General features: G+C 41.7%; 1 protein-coding gene across 7 annotated transcripts in view; it reads right to left on the bottom strand.

Annotated features, from left to right (window-relative positions):
* The window catches only part of ARHGAP24 (Rho GTPase activating protein 24), a 156,201-nt gene that overhangs the window by 20,337 nt on the left and 115,639 nt on the right, over positions 1-20,225 (bottom strand). For 5 of the 7 annotated variants that reach the window (XM_052681494.1, XM_052681495.1, XM_052681496.1 and 2 more), the window contains one exon: positions 11,038-11,160. In XM_052681494.1, the coding sequence (XP_052537454.1) occupies positions 11,038-11,160 (123 nt within the window). Of the gene's footprint in view, positions 1-6,234; positions 6,338-7,554; positions 8,776-11,037; positions 11,161-20,225 lie in introns of those variants that run through there. The other 2 variants (XM_052681498.1, XM_052681497.1) reach the window with 2 other exon arrangements.

The following is a 20,225-nucleotide window of genomic DNA, read 5'->3' as shown; positions in this document are numbered from 1 at the left end:
GTCACAAAACTGCTGAATCGAAAGTGATGCATATCTCCATTTACTTTGGTTCATGTCTAATTATGTATATAAAACTAAGTAGTTTCCATGTGAGTTTCAATGACATATAAACATTATCTTTACATGCAGAAGGGAAAAGATTTATAAATATAACTTGGGATTTCATTTGTTCTGAACCAAACCATCAATTACACTTCACCACTTAAGCAAAGATTATTCCTATAATTTACCAGCTGCATTATCACTTCCGCAACTATAAATGGTGTACAAAAAAAAAAAAATAATCATGAAATGAAAGGTGAAATACGTCAGACAAACTGCAGGAAGCTAGCATTTGGCTTTAACATCAGCAGAACACAGAATTATACTGAAAGAATTAACTTCAACACTGATCTGAGGATATCACTGTGGGCACTGGAAGGACAGTTACTGTTTGGTAATTATTTTCCCTCCATTTCGAGCTGCAGGGCCAGCCATCACTGGTATTATCACAGCAATGTTCAGCATATCATCTGTGATGGAAGCTCTCCCTCGAGACCATTTGTTGACAAGAATTGGGGCTGGAGCATGGCAATTCATTTTCTATATATAGCAGCACAATGAGCAGTTCTAAGGCAGCCCATGATAAGGAACTAAATACCAAATAACTACCTACACTTGAAAGACTCCTTTTGCAATTACTTATGTCATAAAATGGGGGAGGTGAGGGATAAAAGCGATAACACAAATTCTGCCCTTCACTGAGCACACAGTTTGTACCAATTTAAAAATACTCAAGAAGAGGAATGGAGTTGTTTTTGTTTTTTTTTTTCTAAAGGAAGCACAGAACTGAGCTTTCACCCCAAGAATTTCATTCACAGAATTTGCCTCTCGTCATCACAAGAACTTAATTCACTCCCAAATTAGCAGACATGAGTAAGTAAGCACAAGCTAAGGCAGGATGCAGACTGAAGCATTCTCCAGAGTTACCTTCAGTGCACACGATTTTCCTGCAACAAAAGAAATGATAACTCACGCCTGCCCTTGAAGTGAAAGTTATCGTGCATGCGATCCAGGATGTTACAGCAAACTGTCAGTCACCCATCCTGAGGGCCTGGGGTCTGTATTTAACTGCAATTACTTTTATGACAACAGAGAATGACTGGAGAGAATGGATATACCCAGCTAAAGAAGTCCAGAAACTAGGCTGAGATGCAGAGCATCACGTTTTGTGATATTCATGCAGCTCCTATGCGTGGCTGCCAAAAATAGCAGTGGGGAGAGTGGGGGAACAAAATGAAGTCACACTTCATTAGCCTCCCTTTTTTTTTTTTTTTTTTTCCATGTTGCATAAAAAACAAAAGCCCCAAATTTTCAATTAAATAATGAATTTTTAAAATTTCAGATTGAAAAGCTTAGAAGAATGCTGAATGATGTAAAATATTTGGTGTCCATTAAAGCTCAGCTTCTTCACACTGTCAGATGATATCGTGTTTTCCCACTTCTTTCATTCCTCCCTAATCTCTTGCAAATTCCCTATGGGCATTGCAGGAGGGTTACATAAATTTGGGCTTCCTGTACCTGTCTGACTTAAGGGTTTCTGCTGGTCAGCACAGAGGAAATCCTCAATCCCTCCACTTCCTAAACTCTCTTTCTAAACAAAGTATGATTTAGGATAAGATCCACTGAAAGTTAATTAAGGAATCAGTGTGAATACAGGAACTTGGTGATTTCAAAACCCCTTCTGCATTTGGGATGGCATCCAAGACCTTCATCCAAAGACGTGGCATCTTTAGGGAAATCAGATCAGAAATCACCCCCAAGAAATCTGAAACTGAATTTCAAAGTCTATGCATTCTGAGATATTGTTGAAAGAAACACATCCTTCCAAAAATAAGCACACATTTACGTCCACTGAAATAAGTCTATGTCATTTTTCAGTAATGGGTGATGTGAAAAACTCCACTGACCACCAATTCTTTATCACTTGAGCCTTCTGTGGCACAGTTCAATGGGCAGATGAAAAAAGTGGCACATGACAGCTTCAAAAATGGTTCCCAGACTCTCTGGGCAACCTGTTTCTAAACTTGACTGTCACTGTGAAAAATATTCCTGTTTCGATGTATGTCCAGGGTCTCTAATCCTTCCCCCTTGCGCTACCACAAGCAGTCCTGCTCTATTCTGACAATATTCTCTTACAACCTGAGAAAGAAATTTTGTTCTACCTGAAAGACTATCCCTTTCCCTGGCAAAACACATGCCATTTCCTTTGCTTGTATCAAAACAGCACGTGCCTCAGCTCCCCCACATCTCAGTGCAGAACTTGGCCCTCTTCCTGTGAGTTTGGCCTATGAAAATTGAGTCAGAGCTTCCCTTCAAGAACCCTTCAGAGCTCTTGTTTTGTTTTTGTTTTTAAACAAGAATTTCCAATTCTTTTCAAACAAAATTGATCAACAGAAAATGCAAATATTTCAATTATATGATATACAATTACGTTGCATATCCACTGACAGTGAAATTAGTACAATAAGCTCTGTCTCATTAGCCATGCTTTCTTCTCTTCGTGATAACATTCCTTTCAATAATGTACATTTTGCAGACCAGATTAGAACCTGTAGAAGAATAAGTTCTCAAACCTACTAGAATGCTTGGAAATTCCTATCTGTAATGACGCCACAGTCAAAACATCATAACTTTATATTAATACATTTTCATTCTGTTTCTTTTTCTTTCTTTTTAGTGTTGGCTTTCAAAACATGTCCAATACACATTGAGTAAAATTAAAGTAAAGGATTTTGTGCTGGGGGAGAAAAAAAAAGCCTACAATGTTATAAGTTGCTGATGCACCCCAACACAAGCTGCAGTATATTTAAAAGATCTGGCAGCCACGAAGCATTAAAACATCTGTAAGTTAAGGTAACCAGTATTTTTGAACACACATAGAAAGTAATAACAGATTCACATACTAAAAGCGATATACTTTAATTGAATATAACTAACTTGGATCTGCATTGTAGCAGCAATTCACAGATACTGAAGGAAAAAACCTTTAAAATAAAACAAGCAAAATCTATAGAATTTAGTGTGACGGAGAAATGACCAGTGACGTCATTGAAATTCCACTCTTACTACCTAAAGTGTAAACGCAACTGTTTCTACTACTGGCTGCAGGAAAGTGCTTTACAAATTTTGGGACTTTTTCATTTAGACACTTAAAATACTCATAGCTGAGAATGTCCTGGGGTAGAGGCAGAATAACTACAGCAGTTGTCTAGATTTGACAGATTGGGTGCAGATCCTACATGACCCTCACAACACAGTTGCATCCCATCTGGTCATGTCCATAATTAGGGTCTCAGAGGTCCATATGCCTCACCCCTCACATCCCAGATTAACCCTCAGAAACTCAGCTCTCTTACTGCATGAATGGAGATAACACTGTACTTCCTTGGGGGCACAAGGTTCTCCACTCTCTGCTTTGGGAATCCCATAGCTAGTTGATGATTTTGACAAGCATGCAGTAACCTGAAGTTAAGATCTCAGTCTCATGGAAAACCAATGGGAAATCACCCTGTTACGTATTTAAGCGCTCCTAAAATCACCATTTACTCTACTCGGTGTTTTCCAATTTGTTTGGCTTTGGCATTTCTCCCAGGCAGGCTTCGCTTGATTTTTAAGTGCAGACTGAACTTCTCCAAAGAAAATATTTTCCTCACCTAATAAATGCAGAGCACTGCACCAGGCAGCACTTAGCCACGAAAGGAGTTGGTTGAGATAAGGCTGCATAAATATTGACTTGAAGTTGCAGACTTGCTGATGTCTTATGGAAAAAGCACTCTGCTGCCAGGGGCAGAAGTGGCAGAAACATGACAACACTGCTTCTACAGGTTTTGTCCTAACTTTTATCTTGTTCAATATCTTTCTGTTTCATGTTGGGTTTTTCTACTGTTTACTGTAAAGGCCAGATCATTGCCCCGTAAAGGTTCCTTTTCCTGCATCATCTTTCTCAGGTTCTTATATCACAAGTGACTACTACAGAGATACTGCAGATTGGCAGTTCACAAAAACTAAGATGACAAAGTAAAGGCAATGCTCTGATCAAGTGTAGTTACAAACACACTGTTAACAACTTAGCAGAGGCAAAGCTGAACACTATTAGCTATGCCTCGTAATAGTGGCAACTCCTGTATAGAGAAGCAGTGAAAAGATAGTCCAAATTACGGAGACTACATCATGACCAAAGCCACAGAAATAATTTCACATGACGTTTTTTTTGAAACGTTTCTACTACTGTAACTGAAGAACAAAAATTCCACGAAGAAAATGAAAGAGCCCTCAATGTTGCAATCCATATCCAAGCTCTTCTAAATCTCAGAGTCTCCAAAATCCAGAAACACAAGTGCTGATCCATGGTTTCGGTTTATCCTAAGGATAGAGTGTCAAGAAAACCTGACATTCATAATGGCAGCAGCTTGCTTGTCTGCCTCACAACTGGAATATGGCAGCTAAATGTACATGTTTCCAGTTCTGACCAGTCTTTAGATTTAATCAACAGAACTGCTTTTCCAGGGAGGCCCTGGTAGGTCTTAAAGCTACATCCAATTAAGCCAAGATCATGCATAACATCAAAGAGGAAAATCACATGATAGCAAAGGGCACACAGAGTGGTTATTCATTAACCAGAACATTCCCGTGGCAGAAGTTTTGTAAACCTTTTGAGAAACTGGATTTCCAAGCTTCCATAAAGCTTATGAAAGACATTACAATGCTATACCCAAATTCTGTTTATGTCTGCTCAAGAGTTGTGTAAACACGGGGGTATTTTCAACAGTACTTACTCAGACCGTGTTTTTGAAACACAAGAATGCTGTTAGTCAATGATTTTTGTTTCTGCTGAACAAAGTAAGAGGCCACATCTCAAGTCTGCTGATCCGTAAGAAGAAAAGAAAGATAAAAATGGCAGTTCTGGCACCTCACTCCATGCCAACTGCTTGAAAAAACATACCTGCCTCTCCAGCTCCATCACATCATACACTACCTCCACACATTGTGCACCAGAAACAACCTCCTCCTTTCCAAAACAAGCTCATAGTTTAAGGACCATAGCAACTAGAAAAGGTCAGTAAAGGTCTAAGGAGCTCACCTCAGCTTGGGCTTTGGAAGAGTACTTTAGGTATCCCTCAACTTCAAATTAGTAATTAAATGACACTGAAAATATAGAAAAGATGAGATGGAGGGACTTCAACAGCAAAGTAGGGAATACAGTAACTCTTTGTACAGAGTTTTAAATTGTTGTTTCTCTCCAGCTTTCTATTCTGCTGTTCTCCATCACCAAGTGCTGCTCTGAACAGATTAAAGACAAACAGTATTTCCTTCTTCTCTACAGAGCTTTTTAATGGAAACACAAACACCAAGACACGGTGATGGCAGAATTTAGTTCCTGCTTGACTCTTTTTCTTACCAACAAGCCTTTTCCCACCCCACATTCAATATAACACTGGCAGTAGATGAGGTCCTTCTCCTGGAGCTTAGCACAGTTGCACATCTGATGCTACTGCTTGGAAAAAATACAACTCTGAAAGAGCAGAAATAGCTACATGCTGGAAAGGAAGGGAGGCAATTTGTAAAATGTCACCAGGAACTCATCACAGTCAGATCAGGACCCGTACCCCCTTCTCTTGTCATGGCCAATGTACCTTTGGCTCACTCTGGTGCATCTTGAATGCTGTCACGCTGCATGTGGCAGCAAAGCCACCCTTGGTATTCCTTTCTGCACTCATCCTGCATGTCCCTGCAGGAGGTTCCCATGGTGCTACTTAAACAGAGAGCACTTTCCCTGAAACAGGCTTGAGAGACTCCTGGCTGTGTCTCTGTTCAGATGCCACCCACTGAGAGGCTATTTCTCATAACTGAGGTGACCTCCAAACATCTCTGACATTTTGTTTTTCAGGGACTAACACAATGCAGCTTTCATGTGAATTTCCAGCAGAGGTTCCATACCTTGCATCACCTTGGTGGTGCATTTCTGCCTCAGTGCACAATATCATGTAGTTCTCCCAGTGACCAGCCAATGGCTCTTCCTGTTCATTTTACTTTCTGTGCTGTGTTGCACAGCTTAGAACCGATCAATCTGTTTTATACTGGTTTGCAGAAGGCTGGTTCTGCCTTCATTTTCACTGAGGTGTACAATTTGCAAATGAAGTTAGAAGAATTCCTGAAGCCAATTCTAAGAGTGGTGTCGTTTGTTTAATTTACCTGTTAAAACACTGTAAAGTCCAGTTAACATCCATCTTTCTATTGTATCCAGTAGGACACAGACCTTGTTAAAAATGCACACCAGCATTCTGCAACTCTGTGATCTTGAGGCCACGTGACAATGCTCTTGACAGTGCATATACATAGGAAAGCAATTGAAATAAATGATGTTTAGAGGAAAGCAAATTAGCAGTGTGACCTCCCTCATCCAATCCTCTGCCCAAAACACTGCAGCTTCACTCAGGATTTTAGACAAGAAGAGTTTGTGTGTCAAAGCAGATGGGGAAATAATAAACAGTTGAAGCTCTGCTTGGAGTGGCTAAAACTGCACCCCAGGTGAAAAAGCAGCTGTCTGCAAAATCATCTGTCCATCCTCTATTAAACTTCCAAACATTTCTCAAATAGTCAAGCGTACAAACAGCACACAGCTCTAACTGACACTGACACCTTGAAACACACCTGCACACTTTGTACAGACATATCCATGTCCTCTTGGACAGCCTTCAGGGGGGCTCAACTCCAGCAATCAAGGGAAGCTCTGGCCTCAGAGAGGGAGGTTATGGGGGCAGACAGCTTTCAGTGCCATGCACAATTTCTGTTCCCTTCCTTCCAGCCTCAGCACCATAGCACCTTATCATCACTTGTATCTCTCTCTCTAAAAGTGTGTTTCCCTTCCAGCTGACATATTTTGAAAGACAGCCTCCTCTCTGCCTTCCTCCATACTCTGCTTCTACAAGCGTATGTGCAATGCAGAAAATGGCCTTATAAACCTCTTTGCAGCAGGTGGGAAGGCAAGTGCAGACTGCAGGAGAGCACAGCAAATTGGCAGTGCAGCAGCTGCAGCAGGACAGTGCACTGTAGGGATCTGCTTTAGTCCATCAGAAATCTCCAAATCCAAGGACTTGGTGTTCTGCACATATGTGCATATTTATCCTGCTCCTTTACTCCCTCTTTCCTCACCACTCCTCCCACACAGGCAAAAATACAAACCTACGCTCTTTTTCTTGGAATTTTGCAAGCCAAAGAGGTAGCACTCAGCAACACTCAGCTCCTCTCCCTGTTTTTTGCTCACATGCTGTGCAATAACCTTGTTTCCAGCCACCTCGCTGAGGCGGCCCATCCATGGGTTATTCTGTAGAGCAGACAGCATTAGCTGGCCAACTACAAACAAACGAACAAAGAGGAAAATAAATCATTCATGAAATGTCAGCATCTGCACTGTTTCATGCCTTTTGTTTGAGTGTTCTCATCTGCCTGCACACACAGCCCCCGACTTTTGGCATTGCCTGCAATAAGAACACAGGGACAGAGCAGACCTACCTTTACGGAAACTAAAGCACCGCTTAATTTTCCTGTAAGTAGTTTTGGGGAGGAAAGGAGGTGCTGCTAAGGCACCAGGGCTGCGGACTCCAGCATTTCTGTCTTCAGGCATCATACAGGCCGGAGCCCCACGGCCCTGCAGAGATCTTCTTTAGCAGCTGCATCCAGAAACAACACGACTGCTCATCCTCACTGACTGCTGAGGAGTTTTGAAGCAGTATATTTTCCTCTGGAGCAGGAGATGAACAGTCTTCTCACTACCAGAGAGAGCTTGAAGTAATTTTAATGTTCTCTTCCCCGCTTCAATTTGGCTTGGGGGAACAATTTCCTTCCGTCTCTCTGTTTCCTTTCATTTATTTCCTGCGGTGAGACAACCGTCTCTTATACAATGTCACAACAAAAGAGTTTCAGCAGAAAGATCTATCTTCCATTCAGGCTGAAGTGCCAGCACAGAGAGAGAGATGCAGAGTCTCCTTCCTCCTGGCCAGAACAGGAGGCAGAGACTCCAAATTCACAGGACAAGGTCAGTGCTCTGCAGTGTGCAAGGAGAAAGGGGAGAATAAAACCCGAAAGGCGACTGAAGGGTCTTCTGGGACGTGATGCTCCTCGCTGGCTCCTATAAGCCCTGCAGCTGAGGAGCAGAAATAGCAGCCCCTTCGCCTTAAAGGCTCTCTGTCCATCACGGATTCCTCTCCAAGCACCTTTTATATCCCTGACGCCGGCGTGGGCTTCTTACTCGCTCGCCTTCGAACCACCAGGAGCTCTCGTGGGAGAAGGACGTCAGATGCAGCATGAGTACATCCTTGCCAGCAAGACCCCGTGCTGCTGTGAGGAAGACGTGCCTACATGCGGGGATGCTCCACTCTGCCTCCTGCTCCCACGCCGAGCAATGGTAGCCTGTGCCGCTGCGTGCAGCAGGTGCAGGGAGGAGGGCTGTGCTGCAGCGCAGCTCCCTGCTCTGCCGGATGACTTTGGGCTGACTCGAGGCAGCAGCCTGCGCCCTGGCTCCGCAGGAGCTGCCAGACCCGAGCGCTGCGCTCCTTGCCTCCTCCCTCCCCCGTGGCTGCAGGCTCTGCAGCTCACGCTCCGGCCTTTCCCTTCTGCAAAAATTGCCTTTCTATGTCTAATCAGGAGAGGAATTTCAAGTGCAAACAGGCACTGCATGCCCTGCCTCATTTACATTGCTTTTCCCCATCAGAATTTTTTCCACAGTTCCCCAGTGCTCTTCAATAAAAAAAAGCAAAAAAAAAAAAAACAACCAACAAACAAAAAAAACCGACAGGCTGTTTCTGAACACCTTAGTAGGTTCCCACCTCCCTCCACTCATTCCTCCCTTCTAGCACAGGTTAACAAATAACATTGTAATGATACGGTTAATCATCTACAGCAATCCTTGCTCCGGTACCAGGAGTCCTTTCCTACTGCTTTAGGTACTGGGGATTCAGCATGGCTCACAAATATCCATGGAACACACACATGATTTGCTTTCAGCACGTTAAAGAACCAGAAAATTCAAGTGTGTTGTTTGTGAAAGTGGCACTTGACTTGTACGACAGCAGACTACTGTGCTTTGCCACTAGTGCTGAAATTTAGGCAACAGCTAGAGAACTCTTTTGATTAATTTACTGTCTGAAATAATTTTATGTACTTGTTGGTGGACAGGCTCCTAAACACCTGAAGCCAAAGGAACCTTTCTGTAACAGGATCAGACTGTTGCAGGCATGACCATGTAGGAAGGAATAATCAAAATATCAGCATGTCCACCCATACATAACTACAGAACAATTAATAAGGCTTGCTATAACTTGAGGTATGTTACAATATCAAATAAGCAATGATTAATGAAATGGGAGACATCCTATTGCACAGATCTAGCGGTGACAGCTCCCATGACACTGCTTTTTCCATGAAACGACAGCCAGACATTCTCCACAATCATTAAACCCAAAATCATTTTCTATCTATTCTCATGTTTTCCAGGAGTTAACTGTTTACTTCCCAGTCCACTTAACTCTGAAATCAAAGATATGCTCAAGATATCCCATAGGGAAAAACAAAGAACATTTTGGTAAATGTGTTAACTACAAGTGAACTTAAACAGTAATTTAAGGATTGCAATCTTCCCTTTCTTTATGAAGATCAGCATGCAAATACCTCAGTCAGGTACTTCTCTGAGTAATTGGCATTACACGCTCCTATGACAATGAGGGTGTCCTATGAGTTTCCATGGTGGCTGGAAAGATTCCCAGCTGCAAACCAGAAATAGCTTTTGCCCTATAAAAGCAAATGAGGGGCTGATGAAGAAAGCATGGAGTCAGGACTCGGGAGATTTGGTTTCTATTTGTAGCTTTGTCACAGCCTGTGTGTGCAGATTCACCAGATTTCAGCTCCCCACCTCTCCACTCAGTGCTGCAGGGCTGCCTTGGCCCACTGTGTGTCACAGAGCAGTTTTATGCAAGTGGAAGCCACATACAGCATGTAGTTAGCTTCTTTCCATGAAAAATGCACTTCTGTTAGGTACTGACAAGTTTATATCGCAGCAGTAGTGTATGCTGCTGTTTGGCTGCAGTAGAATCTTAGAATGGTTGGGTTGAAAGGGATCCTGAAGCTCACCTGACCCCAACCCCCTGCTGTTGGCTGATTGCTCACAGCTCAGGCTGCCCAGGGCCCCATCCAACCTGGTCTTGAGCATCTCCAGGATGGGGCATCCACAACTTCCCTAGACAGCAGTGCCAGGACCTTTTGAGTAAAACATTGCCCCAGACAAATAACCTAAATTTACCCGCTTTTAGTTTAAAGATGTCTCCCCTTGTATTATCACTATCAGACTGTGTAAAAAGTCAGTCCTCCTCCTGCTTATAAGCTCCCATCAAGTACTGGAAGGCTGCAATGATGTCTCTTCACAGCATTCGCTTTTCCAGGTTGAACAAGCCCGTCTGATTCAACTTTTCTCCACAGGAAAGGTGTTTCAGCCCTCTGAGCATCTTCATGACTCTCCTCTGGACCCAATCCAACAGTATTACCCTTTCTACTGCTGGGGTCCCCGGGCCTGGACAATTGTCATTGGCCTTAGCTGTCTCTAGCAACAAAATCACCAACAGATTCTCATAACAAGCACTTGTGAAAAACATGGGCGGTCTTCTACCTGGTGACCAAAGAAACTGCCCTAGTTCTCCCAGAGAAGAGCTAATTTCATAGGCCCATTTTCTGTGACAGTACCCCTCTTGTACTGATCAAGTGCCATCCCTTCCAGGAGTAGCAGCAGCTCTGGCATTTCAATAGAGCCCTCTGCAAAGGAGAATGTCTGATAGATGCACTGTAAGTTAAACCAATGGGCTTGTTCCACTTTTTTTTTTTTTTGTTATTGTTTTGTTTAAAGATACTGTTCTTCTCTTCCAACTCTGCCTGTGACTGAGAGAGAACAAAATGCCTCCTACATGCTTTGTGCAGCCGAGAGCCGTGCATGTTCACTCACTGACTCACCTCCTCCAAACGGTGCCCATATAACCCTGCGGATGGACTTCACCCAATCCTCCATGTCATTCTGCGTGCTCGCCATAAGAAGATATGTCTCATGATTAGCTGTCATCCGCTCTCGGTCTCCTCCTGCAAGAGAAGATTGCAGCACTTTAGAATAACCCTTCTGCTTTCCTGTCAAGCCAGCTCCTGCCAATCTGAGCACTGGAAGGAGTAACAGCAGCTCATGGCAAGCAGACACTGTACACTGGAGCGTTTATTGTCAGCCATGGCATGTAGAGAAGGTTCTGTAAGTACACTCCCCATCAGAAAGCGAGAAACTGTTGCACTTCCAAAAGGAAATGAAAGGATAAATATCATCAGTAAACAACCCATGCTGTTCCAAGAGCCATGGGGCCCGCATTAATCTGTAACTTGATATATGCACTGGAAGTGTTGCAGCAGCCACTATACGGTGATAGAGAAAATAAATGCAGAGACAGCTAAGTGTGCTTTGAGCAAGCAGCAAGGACTGTGTTTTTATTTTCAGGGATGCAGCACGTCACATTCATAGCAATGACATCTGATACACCAGAGTGCCGCTGCGACTTTCCAAAGAAGCAGCTGTTACTAGCAGTGAGCACAGCACAACCCACTGCTTTGGATGGGCCTAATGAAGATTAAACTTGAACTTGGAGGCTGAGGGAAACTCATTTTCTACAAATTGCGGCTATTCATACAGCACGTATTTCCCCAAACAGCATCCAAAGCAGTAATGCAATAACCTGAAGTACAATATATTTTGAAACATACCACTACCTGAAAGCCTGAAAAACACTGCTTTTCTTCCTCAGTCATTGTTAAAGATAGCAGTGAACCTACTTCAAATGCCAATGCTATAGAAAAAACAGCATGCATATTCTTTTTTTGGAATATATTCAGTTACTAGTAGAGGAACTGGTACAAAGCATGGGTTGGTTGTTCTGCTCCAACCATGCTCTGAAGGATGAGGATATGAGGAGGAGGAAGCAACCTGACTAAAGCCAGGACAGATCTCACACTCAAAAGCATTGAGTAGGCGTGACATAGTCTACTGAACTCAGCTTATTTGATGAATTTTCATCCTGGAAACACCCAAAAATAGATACACAAACAAAAGGTCTTAATATATTGTCGTGTCTATTAAATACAATAAACAAAATGCAGAGAAAAAGCCTGCATCACAGCCATGTCGGTTTTTTTCTTTGTTTTGTTCATAAAACTTGTGCTTACACAAATACAAGGAAGAACTCCTTTCCTGTGAGGGTAACAAAGCACTGGAACAGGCAGCCCAGAGAGGTTATGGCTTACTTCTCTGGAGATATTCCTGACCTGCCTGGGGACACTTTCCTGTGCTATCTGCTCTAGGGAACTGCTTTAGAGTTTGGGCTGGGGGATCTCAAGCAGTCCTTTCCAACCCCTACAATTGTGTGATTGTATTGTTGTTTTTTTTCCTCTACATAACATTACTGTTACTGCTATAATGGAGAAGGAGCAAGAAACATCTCAAAAAATGAGACATCCATTCATACCACAGATACTGCCATTAAGTGCTTCAACTTGAAAATGGTGCTATCATTTAAGTCCATTAGAGGTATGTATATAGCCTTAATCCTTTCCTGTGGACATGCAAATCATCATATATTTTACCTGCATTGTTGTATAGCTCTAAATTGTTTTTCAGGTTTCTGCCTTGTCAGACCAAGAGCAAGAAACACAGAATGATGTGGGTTGTGGGCTGCTTATGGCCAATTCAAGGGGCTGGAATACAAACTCAGCTTTGTTTCATCTTTTTCACTATGTTGCAGGTGTTACAGGCATGGAAGGAGCAGAACCCAGTGTACCTGATCAAAGAAGTTGACTCTGACATATTCAAGATGAAAAGCTGCTGTTTACACAATTGATGTGTACATCCTGTTTCTTCCAGCCTCTGGCAGTTGCCAAAAATACATGAAACCCATCTGCTTCTCAAAACAACAATGTAATAACACATTTTTGTTCCTACAGACCTTACCAATCCCGAATCTGTTTTCTTGGCAGCATCAGAAATGAGGTACATTACTGAATAAATCCACCCAGGATATCCATTCAGAGTGGATAATGTGAAAGCACACAATGCCATGGTGAAGCTTCCAATTAGGAAAGGTTGGATTTCTCCCTCTACCCGTCCTTCTGCACCAGCAGTGATGTACAGGTTCTCAAATGCCACCTCCTGCCTCCACCAGCAGCTCAGTAACCGGTAAGTACAGACTGCTGCTGCCTTCCTGAGCAGGATCAGCCCCATGCTGAGTGCAGCTCTGTGCAAAGCCAGCACTGCTCTGATATAAGAGAGGAAGTATTTTAAGAACTCCTGCTACCAACCAGAAAAATACAATTAGAAGAGGAAGAGGTCAGCTCCTGCAGGGATCCACTCCACAGGGGAAACGAACAGGAACAGCCTGCATTTGCTCATGCAGCTCCACAACACAATTGGAAGAGCATAAGAACGTGGTGACCAAATTTAAGGGTGATTGTTTCCTGAAGTGTTGGGCTCAACAGCTCACCTGCTTCTTATCAAATGTGAATTCATTCAGTTAAAAAAAAAAAAAAAAAAGTCAGGCAAGGTATTTTGGTGTCTTTTTCTTTCTAACCCATCATCTTTTTCCTACCTGACTAAACTGAGGCTCAACTTAAAATCAAGTATTTGCTTGTCATTTTGAAAGCATCTTGCATTTCTCACAAGCAGAAGTTTCAGCATCCTTGAGAATGGAATGCAAAGGGATTAAATTCATACCATCTGTTTAAAAGAGAGTTTTTTCCCAAGAGAAACATCAAAAAGTAGGAATAATCTGATTTTTCTGAGCTGAGAACGTCATGGCCAACCTCAAGCAAATATTCACATTCCAATTAGAAGAAACTGGGAGACCAACTTCCAAGTTCCCTGCTTGCTTGTGCAGCCACATTTTCAGAAATCCTCAAGTTGAGAATGAGAACTGAAAGATGGTGGAAAGCAGACTGGCACTGCAGCAGAATTTGCTGATTTTGCTCCAGACACAGCCTCCTGCTTGGGTGCTTCACATTCGTTGTCTACGTTTTTCATTTCTCAGGAAAATGCCAAATCATAAAATTTTGATCTGCTAGAAAGTTTTCAATGAATGTACTGAATGTGCCTCTCTGTGGTATTCAAATACTCCTAACCACTCTTCAACTGACAAAAAGCAAGATAAAACAAGTCAAGTCGCTTATATACATACAAAAAGACTTAGGAGCTGATATTTAGACAAATTTCTGAAAATCCTGAAGCTTCTTTTGTGATTTTTTTTTTCCCCATTGAATCCTATTTTTTTGTTTTGTTTTGTTTTCATAGATTGTCTGTCTTTTGGATAGTTATGGCCACTGCGTGGTCTGGAATTCTCTTCCAGCTACTGCTCTCTATCTCTACTTTTGTGGTGGTGCATTAAGGAATACCCTCCTCTTCTCCCTCACACCTTGTCTCAGCTGAAGCCTCTGAGCTGTAACAGTCTTTAAGGTAGAAGTCCCAGTCTGGCATAGCTGATATTCCATACCATTTGCAAACCAGAACATACATAATGTCTGCGTTCCGCATAAATCTTCTGAGCCTGGCCACACATAGAAAAGAGTACAGCGATGCAGACATGCTCTTCTCCACTTAAATGTATGATATCAATTTGTACTTCCTGCACAGGACTACAGTAGTCACACAAGCAACACAGGAATAATTACCAAAGAATTCATGACACTCTCCTATCTTTGTTGTCTTAAGTCTTCCCATGTGACAAGCAAACAGTGTGGTAAGTGACATGTTACGGTGCTTCCATGCATTTACTTCACTGACTTTCATTTTACATAATTTGCATTCAGGTTTTTTAAACCAAAGTAGTAATCATCTTTTCAGATGGTAGATATCAGAGTAGCACAGACCAAAAACTAACAGCCTTAGACTTTTTTTTTTTCCCCTAAATGAAACTCCTTGTTTAAGAACAAAACTAAAATGATGATTACCCAACATCGCTATCAACAATAATCACTGTTGCTTTAAGCAGAGCTGTCTGACTTGACATCCCAATGAGCTCCTAAAAGACAACTCAAAGCCATGTATATATACATCTTCCATTGACTGACACCAGCAACTACAGGATCCATCTATCCTGAAGCTGTAAGCAAGTCAAGAAACTCTGTCACAGCTGTTACATCTTATAATCACATACCCTGTGCTTCCCAGTCTGACTGGAACCATGAGTAGGTGCTCATTCCAACTGGTCCATTAGAAAAATCTAACTGCTAAAAGTTTGGTTACACGGACTGAAATTTGCAAAGGAAAATGAAGGGGCAAAGAACCTGGATGTAACTGTGTTTTAACAGCATTTTAATACCTTACTGACTCGGGGATTCATTGAGAAATCTTTCCTCAAGGCAAGCGCAAATAAGTTCAAGGCTTCTATTACAGCGCATCAGGCTTAGCAACGGCTGTATCTCAGATGAGTGATTTAAAGTAATAGCAGAAAGAGACACATCTACTTCAATCTTGCAGCATTACTGGTCTGCACACAATGCTGGCTAAGCAGCCATGTGTATGCTCTTACAGTAGGGAGGAATTTCTGCAGATTAGCTGGGGCATCTTTATGGTGATGCAGATATAATACAAGACTTGCAGACAATAACCACATTTTTTTTATTTTTAATTCTCTAAACTCTATTCTGCATGTATTCGATACTGCTTCCACTGAGTCTACTGTGTCATACCAGTAATGGAAATGAGGAACATAAAGCCATTTTTCATAGTATATGATCAATCAGATTGCAAAGATGAAAGAAACAGTAGGAAAAAAAAAACACCGTATACTTTATAAGTCTCCACAACATATATTGATTGGGAATTCCACTGATCTTTAGATAGATAAATCTATTTATGGCTGGGTTTTATGACACAGTAGTGGTCACCATTAATTTCTAAGCCTTTTTCAAAAGGTAAACCTCATGTTTTATAGATTCAATTGTTTGTTCTGTCAAAACCAAAGCAGATACCAGACCCAATGCAATATTGTGAATGCCGTCATACTGTTGCATTGCCTCTACAGCCTTGATGATCAGAAATAAGCTAGGTTGAAAAAGATATACACATTACAGTTCTACTCAGGACTATCCTATTATATCATAGAATGGCTTAGGTTGGAAGAGAACCTTGAAGCCCACCCAGTTCCAACCCCCTGCTTTAGGCCCTTGCCATCCACCAGATCAGGCTGCCCCAGGCCCCATCCAACCTGATCTTGAGCACTCCAGGAATGGGGCACCCACATCCTCCCTGGGTTATATCCTCTGTTCTGTAGTCTGAAAGGAAATTGAGATGGTTTGTAGGCTTGCTTCTATTGTTCCTATACCTTTTAAATAACTAATATTAGCACCACTAAGAACCTTGGCTTTGAAATACAAAATTATCAAACTCGTTTCACTTCCATATCAGGGGCACTATTTAATTTTTCTTTTCACAAAGAACTAATCCATTTTCCTTAAGAGAGGAATTAAGAATCTGCAAACAAGTCAATAATGAAGATACTGCTTTTTAAATACCTCAGTACAAAAAAACCCCACACTTTTTGCTGATAGCATCCAGCCTGATCTTTGCATTAATCACCTTGAATAGCAGTTCTTTGCAGTAAAGATATATTGGCTTTTTTGTGCATACTAGCTTTTAAGAGTAAAGGCTGCTAGCTAATTTAAGCAGCTAAATGGCAGAAGACTGCTAACAGAAGTACATTCCCTGGTGGGCATTGTGCTCCATCACAATTTCCCTACTTACAGTGTAAGCCTAAAAGACAGCAGGAGGTTTTCAAGAGGAGGAACTGTTTGCATGAAGCTATGAATCAGCTGCAGTTGGATACCTGAAATTAAGTTCAGGAAATTTATTCACCATCTGTAGAATGATGAATAGCCTGTACAGGAGATTTCAGCACTGCTGCAGGGCTACAACTGCAGCATGTGTCTATAAAGGTTTTACAGAAGATGTCACACAATAAGAGCATGAAAACATGCCATACATGAGCATTTTGCGTATTGCACAGCTGCTAAAAGCCTTTGTCCTAATGTAATTATTGCATAAGTACCTAAGTAACAAGCTGTGATTCTAGCACATCAGCAGTCATAGCTGTGTTAGAAAAATGTAAGAGGGAAAAGAAAGGTGAGAATTCAAAGCATCTCTCATGCATGTATTTTTTTCAGAGCACTTTCTCTTTTCAGGCACAGGTCTCACTATTCCTCTTTCCCTTACTTTTTTTCTGCTTCCATTCTTCCCAGTTTGAAATTCTCCTCTACTTCAAGTCGGTCTCTCAGTTCACTCCCTCATCTTTGGACATGGACCCCACACGGTACCTACTTTGCTGTGTCTGTTCCTCCCCCCTTTCCCTTCTCCAAGATGCTGGTGCCAGCACAGCTAACTTCTCCCCCTGCCCTCGTGCCATTCCCACTCGAACGTGTCATCTCTCTTCCTGCTCAGAGCACAGCAGCCAGAACATTTTGTTTACAGGCTGCATTAAAAGCCCATCTCATCATGTCAGCCTCTTCACAGTCCTACGCTCCACCAGCCCAGAGCAGCACCACACATCACTGCCTCCCCAGCTAATCAGTGCCATGTGAAAGTAAGAGGCATGCCTGTTTTCCCCTGCTGAGAATAGTTTCCAGCTTTCCAGAATTTTCCAATGTTGTCAGCATCCCTGCCATATAAAATGCAGTCTGAACTGTCATCTTTGCTGTTCTATTGTTACAGCTTTCAGCCGTTTTCAAAATTCTTGGTGGAATTTTCTGCAACTGTTAGTGAATCTACTTATTTACGCTGAATTGTTGAGAAACTGCTGCAACAAAAAATATTTTTCTACAGCTTTTCCAGCCATGCTGAGATGAAATCAGACTCTCCTGCCTATATAGCCAATATTGGAGATGAATTCACAGAAGCAGATAGATGGGGAAAAGAAAGACAGATTTAATTGAAACATAGAATGGCTTGGCTGAGAGGGGACTTTGACGATCAGTGAACTCCAACCTTTTGCTATGGGCAGGGTTGCCAACCACTAAACCAGGCTGCCCAGGCTACGAATAAAATTTTCAAAGAGCATAACCTTTTCCAGTGCAGATGACTGCAAAAATAGAACCAGGTACTAATGAGAAATTTTCTAATTTTCTGAAAGAAATATGTATTGCAATGTTACCAGGTCTTGGCAAACTGTTAGCACTCAGTGGAGCTAAGGAGTGAAGCAGTTTGATGCAACTACAAAAGTTGCACTCCGTATCACTTTTCAAAAAGGTTTCTCACTCCTTGTCCCTTGCAATGGAACCAGACATGGATATTTTTTGCATCAAGACATGGAAAATATTAAAAAAAAAAGCCACAAATAATCCACTTCTCTGCATTCTTCCATACCACTAGTATTTAAGAAATACACAGCACTGATCCTGTTGTAAAAAAAGAATTGCAGGACCCACTCACATGTGCACATTTACACCATAAGGAGCCCTCCTGTGAAATCATGAGTTCGCAAAAGTAAAGATTAAAGCATAGTCTTGTCAAATTCCATGAACAATTAAAGACATGGGGCTTTTTAGAAAACTTTTGAAAACTTGAAAACACAGAGGATATAAAATCAGATTGTCAATGCCTTATTTTTAGACAAAAAAAGAAGAAAAAAAGGAAAGAGTATGTCCATCTTTGTGAGTGTTCTCACAATCTTCTGACTTTGGCCTATTGTTTTCTGGGGATGCAGACAACAGGAGATGCTTCCCTTCTGACTGTTCCTTGGATGCTCACAGACAGCAGAACTCATTTGTGACTTCCCAGAAGAATCAGAAGAGGAACATGGTTTTTTCAATGATGTGTGCAGCTGAAATGTTTTACTGCTTTAATTCTGCTGCCTTTGTGTTGGGCAATGTCATTTGTACATCTCATTTCCAATAACCAAGAGGCCTGGCATTCTGCAGCCAGGTCTAAGCTCCTGGGCACATTCAGCCAGCAGACAAAACTACAGAAAGGGTTCATATTCCACTGCTTTGTCTGCACATTAGTTGCTATCTGATTATTGCAATACTGCTACAGAGTCTACAGACAATTTCCCAAATTTAACTTTTCTGATTTGCCATGAAATTACTGCTTTACTTGGTACTTCCTATAGCTGTTAAAATTTGTGGAGAAAGAGGGCTCTGAATAGGACTTGCCAAGATGGCATCTATATATTCAAGTAATTGGGGAAAGGTCTTGGGGAGGTCATAATATCAAGCATCAGTGGTCAGGCAAGATTTAATAGGTCCCTCTGCTGCAATCTGCTATGACTGATTTATCCTGAGAGAATATAGATGATAGCTAGCTCACAACTTTCTCTGACTTATGTGACATATCTTAAAGATAACTAACAGCACTCCTATCATTTGACAATAATTACCTTCTTTGAAGTTCTCAAGTTGGACATCCAAAATGACCATTATGTAACTTGAAAATAGATATTGAGATAAACCAAATGCAGAGGAAAAACTCTAAGGGTATATATCCATTTCTGCTTCTAAAGACGGAGGAGAAAGAAGAACACATGCATGTGTTGGTCTTTGTTGCAGCTCCACACCGTTCCTTTGGGTTCTATCGCTATCACCAGAGAGCAGAGATCAGTGCCTAAGCAGTTTCACTTCTCAGCTCCTTCACATTCTTGGCATGGCACTTTCCAGTTTGCACTGAATTATGCTCAACATATTTCATTTCTGCACAGAGCAAGTTGTGAATTCAGCCAATATTTGACTTCTAATTAGATCACAGATGAAAATAATAGCTCCTCGGGGCACGGATACACAACCCAAAGGATACCGATATGCTAACGGAGCAAATATATACTGTGTATACATATCATTTCATTATACTTGTTCGAGAATGCAAAGCCATGTTTTAGCTGCTCAGAAAATAAAGCAAGAATAAGTTATTCTGAAGAAGGTTAATAGAGAATTATGCCTCCACATATGATCATCTAGCTTATCTGAAGCAACAGAAGGTTTTAGTCATCAGTTCAGGACATTTGTTTCGTAAGTTCTCTGTAATCAAACCTCTCCAGGAACACTGTGCCTCTTAGCAACATTTTGGGCTATCGGCTCGGCATGACCTCAGACAGAAGCAACATCACTTCATGAATTATCAGCTCAACTCTTCAGTC

Source organism: Tympanuchus pallidicinctus, unplaced genomic scaffold, assembly GCF_026119805.1.
Source record: "Tympanuchus pallidicinctus isolate F22 unplaced genomic scaffold, pur_lepc_1.0 scaffold2, whole genome shotgun sequence".
Classification (NCBI taxonomy): Eukaryota; Metazoa; Chordata; class Aves; order Galliformes; family Phasianidae; genus Tympanuchus; species Tympanuchus pallidicinctus.
The sequence above is the reverse complement of the archived record's forward strand: the minus strand, read 5'-3'. Positions and strand labels throughout refer to the sequence as shown.